General features: G+C 40.4%; 1 protein-coding gene across 2 annotated transcripts in view; it reads right to left on the bottom strand.

Annotated features, from left to right (window-relative positions):
* Window positions 1-216: 216 nt before the first annotated feature.
* Window positions 217-6,634, bottom strand: part of EDAR (ectodysplasin A receptor) — an 81,571-nt gene continuing 75,153 nt past the window's right edge. For both annotated transcript variants that reach the window (XM_010333622.2, XM_003922761.3), the window contains one exon: window positions 217-2,916. In XM_010333622.2, the coding sequence (XP_010331924.1) occupies window positions 2,594-2,916 (323 nt within the window). In that variant the 3' untranslated portion in view covers window positions 217-2,593. The remainder of the gene's footprint in view (window positions 2,917-6,634) is intronic.

Raw genomic sequence — 6,634 nt, 5'->3', positions numbered from 1 at the left:
GGTTTTTACATGATCTCCTTGTAACGTTTGCTTCTGCTGAGTGAATGGGCCAGGCCATAACATTTTAGGCATTTTGTTTATAACTGGTTGCAATCCTACAGTCTCATTATACATAGTGCAATAATCAGGAACAGAGCAATCAGAACCTTCACCGCCCCCACACCACAAAGAGCTCACATTGCAGTAGTCTATAAATCATTTTATCAATGTGTTTATTGAGATTATAAAATACAATAAGTTATATATATATACAGAATTAGACAAAAATATTGACCATTAAGACTTCACTGTCTAAGGGCCACAGACCTACCCTGGGGTGTTTTCCAAATGTTTTAAAGTATTGCAAAATAATGAATATCTCCACACGAAAATGGCAGGATGGAGTCTCAGCTTTGGTCAATGAGAATTATTATGATCTCACTGTTCTGAATCCCATAACATAGGCTAAAGCTTGTGAGAGTAAGTCCCATGTTTCCAAATAAGTAAATGACAAGGGAATGTGTACTACATAAGGAATAGCTCCCTAAAAATGGCAGGTGGAGAGCCAATGGAACATGAGCTGATGCTGGCCTGGCCTTATGGCCACGGAATACTAATAGTGTGAAATGAGGCCAAAGCACCGGGAGCAGAGAACAGCCACCCTGGTCCTTTATTGAAAACATTCTGAGGAGGGTGCAAGCTGTTTTCCTGGAATGGCACACTCATCACAAGTGACATTTGCAGTCTAATTAAAGAGAGACTCTCATCATCATTATCACAAGGCAGGGGGAAGGGGGCACCACAGGATTTCAAAGAGGAATTAAAAGGATAATTAAGCTCTGCCGTGGAGTATTTAGCTTGCAGGATAAACCAAATAGGTTCTAAAAAACAGCAGCAAACAGACACAGTAAATGATGAAATTAAATATTCAGGACCTCATTATGATCCTCTCACAGTATGTACTACATTCATTGGCGGGAAATTACTTGTTGGTGTTAAAGATATGACTGATTTTCCCCCAAAGTGTTTGTTCAGTCATGCAACTTGTAATTTTTACAACTTCGCTTTATAAGTCAGAGACTTTGTTTTAATTTAGTAATAAACACAGTCAGACCTGCCATCAGGGAGCTCAGCAGTGAACTCTAAATTAACCCCTGGTGTGATCACTATCCTGGCTCCCGAGTTCTTGGCAGTTACAGGGATAGTAAGAGAATTTGCCAAGAACAGCGCCAGTTTATTAACTTTCTGCCTACAAATGTTACGTCAAACCATTGCAGTTACTGTGAAAATGCCAATTCTGAGTTTTTCTGTTTTTATTCCCATTTAAATGGACAACCCACATTGTATTCACTTCTATAGAGCTCCTCAAAGGCCTGGCATTTCCTACAGCTCCACTTTCTTCTTGCTCACCTGAACCCCACCTGCCCCGATTATAGAAACACTGACTAACATCTCATTTGCAGAAGAGAAACTGAGGCTGAGGCTAAGGTGACACAACTAGAGCCCCGCTTCCTGGACTCCAAGCCCAGGCTCTCATTTGCACTGTAGGACTCCACTTTCCCTGACTGGCTCAGAAGGCTGAGTTTCAGACTCTCACACCATAAGGCTAATCCACAAATCTCAGATGCTTTTGAAATCTAACATTATGTATGGCTGAACTCTTAGGAATTCATCATTTCTCTTTCTAATTAGAGTTGACTACTCATACATGTTTGAAGTGAAAACACAGCCTGACACATAATTTAAAATGCTGTGTTTTTGAGCATTGCTGCCCCTAAAAGGTCTAATCTGCCTAAGGCTGAGAGTGGAAGGCCATTCACGTGTAATGCAAACCACAGGTTTCCCAGGCCAAAGACTCATGCAGTAAATGAAATTGGCTACTGCATACATCCACTTGCTTGGACAAACACACACCTTGCATACTGGTTTTGTATAGAGTAAGCGCTTTGATTACTGACTGGAAGGGCTGTAAGAATACAGACGACCTCAAGGATAGGTAAAGTTATCCTAATGAAACCACATAGGATATTAACAGACTTGTACGAAACCTGAAATAATACCTGGAACAATGTGTCTGCATTTTGTAGCTATTTTACCAAAATGTTTGAGCTGCTTCTTCACTAGGATGCCGTCCTTCATCATGCCAGTAGGGAGTCATCTCCCCCTGAAAACGTCTACTACATTTTTTAAGCACCCCTTCATTCAGCTTGTTTGATGTCTTCCAGTGAAGTGGTTTGTAAACATGTGTTCCTTCTGTCTTCTACTGGAGTGCAAACTCCTTAAAGACAGGGGCCAGATTCTTCACTTCTGTCATTCCCACGTGGTTTGGTTCATTTGAGTTCTCAACATTGTCTCATTGTTCAGTGAGTGAGTGGATATTTACTCTGCCTTGTGAGGTACAGGCAAGCATCTGAGAGTATTCCGGATCTAGTCTTTTATCTTTGGTTAGATTAGAAGACAGGCCTCATTTTGTCTCCCTCCTTGAACATCCTAAGGCATAGGGTGACATGTCACAAAACCCTTGATTCTTGGCAGTTTGGGGCGCCACTCACAGCTCCAGAGCCCTCGTTAGATCCTTGGCTTGCCCTGGGAGGACAGCCCACAAGCACGCTTTTCAGGATGCAGCATGTGGCTGGGAGGCAGGTGGCACAACGCCAGCCCACTCTAGTATGTCTGCACACAAGGACTCCACAGCATCCAGCCGCTCAATCTGTACCAGTTTTGTGAGCAGCTCAGGGATGCTGTAGCCTGCTGTGCTGATGCGGTCAAAGAGCTGCATGCCGTCTGTCATGCCCCCAATCTCATCCCTCTTCAGGCCGAAGCTCTCAGCGAGGTGGCGCCACGTTTTCACAACAGCCTTCTCAGAGTTGTACGTGGAGCTGAGCATTCGGCTAGTCTTCTCGAGGCAATCAAATGGCAGCTCCGTGGGGCTGAGACCTACAAACACCAATAGCCACAGTTAGAGGTTGCAAGTCACAGTCAATAAAAGGTCAACACCATCAAAAATTATTTAAATGAAATAAAAATTATTCGGAAATTTTTTTAAATTGTAAAACAAAACAGATGCAGAAAGTCACCTAAAACAAATGCATAACTTAGGGCAAACGACGCCTAGAACACTGCCAGCCCCAGAGAAGGCTGTGCATGTACCCTACCCCCAATAGTAGCCACTTCCCCACTAGGAAAATGACTGCTGTATTGACTGTGATAGTAATCCCCTCATGACCATTTTTAACAGTTCTCAAAGACTTCAAGACAAGTTATCCTTAGTTGGGTAACCCTGTCTCCTATGGGGCTGGGCTGAGGAAGGGGTCAAAGGGATGGTATCATGTCTCTTTAGGGAACAGTATTCAACTTTATGGTGGGTGCTTTCAGTGATAGCCCCAGATTGGGGTTATCTGAACCAAGTCATTGCCAACTCAGTGGTCTGATGGTTTTCAGGCTTCACGGTACATTAGACTCATCTAGGAGCATTTAAAAACTTGATATTGCTGCTTCTGGAAGATAAGAGTAGATATAATTTTCCCTAATCCTCTCATTCTGAATAAAACAAACACAAGAAGTCTCTGAAAAGTGGGGAGAAGACAACCAACTAGGGAACTCGATATGGATGGGATGGTGGTAAGTACCCTAGGTTTCCTTTTGCCTCATATATTCCAGACATGGGGCAGAAAAGTCCGGAAATCCAGAAATAATAGCAAGCACAGACAAAAACAGCCCCAACAGAAGTCTTCTCTCTCTAGTTAGAACACTAAGAAAAGAGCAGCCTAGCAAGCATGAAACATTTAGACAATAATTGCTCTATTCCAGCCAAACACTACAGAAAAAACTGTGTCCCTATTCCATCCAGGGTCGCAAAGACTGAGTGGGGAGCCTAAACTTCCACCCTCACCAGGCTGTAACCCTGTGCCAGGTGGTGTCAGGAAAGGCCATATAGGGAACTGGGAATTTCTCATCAACCAGCTGGTAACAACTCCCCTGTCCCTGCGGTGACCATGTTGAGAGCCATACTCCTAAATCCCAAGTAGCAGTAAAAAGGAGCCCCCCTTGCATGTCAGTGAAGAGTGGGGAATTTGGACATCTACCTTCACCAGACAATAGCAAGACAGCACCCTCATTCTTCTGCCGCAGAGCTATGGAAAGGAGTCAGCTAAAATAAAAGGCTTAAGTTTTATATCAGGACATGAAACTCTACAGGTTTCAAAGTGAATTCACTCATCATACCAAGAACCAGGAAGATGTCAAATGAGTGAAAAAAGTAAATCAATAGATAGTTACACTGAGATGACAGATGTTAGATGATCTGAAAACAGTTTTAAAGAAGCCATAATAAAAGTGCTTTGAAAAGCAATTATGAACACACTTAAAACAAATGCAAAAATAGAAATCTTCACCAAAAATATAGAAAATGTAAGAAAGAAATGAAAATATTAACTAAAAAAAATACAATAAGCACAATAAAAAGCTCAGTAGATGTGCTCAATGGCAGAATAAAGACGGGAAAGAATCAGTGAGATGGATAATGAAAATTAGAAGTTGAAATTATTCAGTCTTAGAAAATAAACTGGAAAAACACAGAGCCTTAGGGAACTATGGGGTAATAACAAAAGAGCTAACATTTGTGTCCTGAAATTTTAGGAGAGAAGAAGAGAATGGGGCTAAATAAGTACTCAAAGAAATGATGGCTTAGAATTCCCCAAATTTATAAAGAGAAATAAGTCTACAGATTCAAGAAGCTAAGCAAATCCCAAACAGGATAAACCCAAATATATTTACATCAAAATACATCATAAATGAACTTCTGAAAACAAAAGACAAAGTCTTAGAAACAGCCAAAGAAAAACAATGTCTGACCTAGAGAGGGAAAACAATTAGAATGACAATAGATACATAATCAGAAACCTGGAGGCCAGAGAGAAGTGGTATGGTATTTATAAGTACTGAAAGAAGAGAACTTTCAACCCAGCATTGCATACCAGGTTGCAGTGAGCTGAGTGAAAATATACTTCAGGAATGCATGAGAATATCAAGACATTCAAGTCAAAGAAAAATTAAGAATTTATCACCAGCAGATCTGCCCAAAAAGAAGCAAAAGGAAATTCTATAAACAGAAAGGAAATAATAAAAGAATGAAACTTGAATCATCAGAAAAGAACATAGTGAGCAAAACTATGGGCAAATACAATAGACTTTCCTTCTCTTTTTAAGTTTTCTGAATTAGGTAGTTGAAGCAATTTATATGGTTATAAATATGTATAGAGGAAATATTTACAACTACTATAAACAAGGAAGATAAAGGGACATAAAGAAAGGTAAGGTTTTTATACTTCATTCAAATTGGCAAAATGATAACACCAGTAAGGCCAGGCATGGTGGCTCATGCCTGTAATCCCAGCACTTTGGGAGGCTGAGATGGGTGGATCACTTGAGGTCAGGAGTTTGGGACCAGCCTGGCCAACATGATGAAATGCTGTCTGTACTAAAAACACAAAAAACAGCTCAGCCTGGTGGTGCACACCTGTAATCCCAGCTACTCAGAAGGCTGAGGCAAGAGAATCGCTTGAACGTGGGAGGCAGAGGTTGCAGTGAGCCAAGATTGTGCCACTGCACTCCAGCCTGGGCAACAGAGTGAGACTCCATGTCAAATGATAATAATAATGACACCAGTAGACTGATAAGCTATATGTGTAAATGCAATGTCTAGAGGAACTACTAAAATAACTATGGAAAAAGATAAAGTAAACAACATATCGCAACAACAAAATAAAAACCATATCACTCAAAAAACACCAAAATCAAATTTTAAAATATGTTCAAGTGATCCACAAAAAGCAGGAATTAAAAAAAACATAGAAATGAAAAACAGAGACAACAAAGAGTAAACAAAATACAAAATAGCAGACTTAAGCCCTAACATGACAATGACTACATTTAATGTAAATAGTTTAAATACTAACTAAAGGCTGAGCGTGGTGACTCACACCTGTAATCTCAGCACTTCGGAAGGCCAAGGCAGGTGGATCACCTGAGATTGGTAGTTCACGACCAGCTTGGCCAACATGGTGAAACCCCATTTCTATTAAATATACAAAATTAGTTGGGTGTGGTGGGGCATGCCTGTGATCTCAGCTACTTGGGAGGCTGAGGCAGGAGAATTGCTTGAACCTGGGAGGTGAAGGTTGCAGTGAGCCAAGATCACATCATTGCACTTTAGCCTGGGCAACAAGAGTGGAAACCCCAAAACAAAAACAAAAACAAAACAACAATAGCAAAAAACTAAAAGGCAGAGCTTGGTAGAGCAGATTTAAAAATTTACCCAGTTATTTGCTGTCTATAAGAAACTCACTTTAATATAATAAGAGAAGCTGGTTGGAAGTAAAAGGATGAAAAAATACATATCATGCAAACTTCAATAAAAAGAAGGCGGAGTGGCTATAACATCAGTTAAGGTAGGCTTCAGAGGAAAAAATTACCAGAAAGTGACATTTAATATGATAAAAGGGTCAATCCAAGAAAACATAGGAATCCTAAATGAATATGCACCAAATAACAGAGCTCCAAAATATGTAAAGCAAAAACTGATAGACCTGAAAGAAAAGACAAATTCACAATTATAGTTGATGACCTTAACATTCCTCACTCAGTAACTGATAGA

Source organism: Saimiri boliviensis, chromosome 1, assembly GCF_048565385.1.
Source record: "Saimiri boliviensis isolate mSaiBol1 chromosome 1, mSaiBol1.pri, whole genome shotgun sequence".
In the NCBI taxonomy this organism is placed as follows: domain Eukaryota; kingdom Metazoa; phylum Chordata; class Mammalia; order Primates; family Cebidae; genus Saimiri; species Saimiri boliviensis.
The sequence above is the reverse complement of the archived record's forward strand: the minus strand, read 5'-3'. Positions and strand labels throughout refer to the sequence as shown.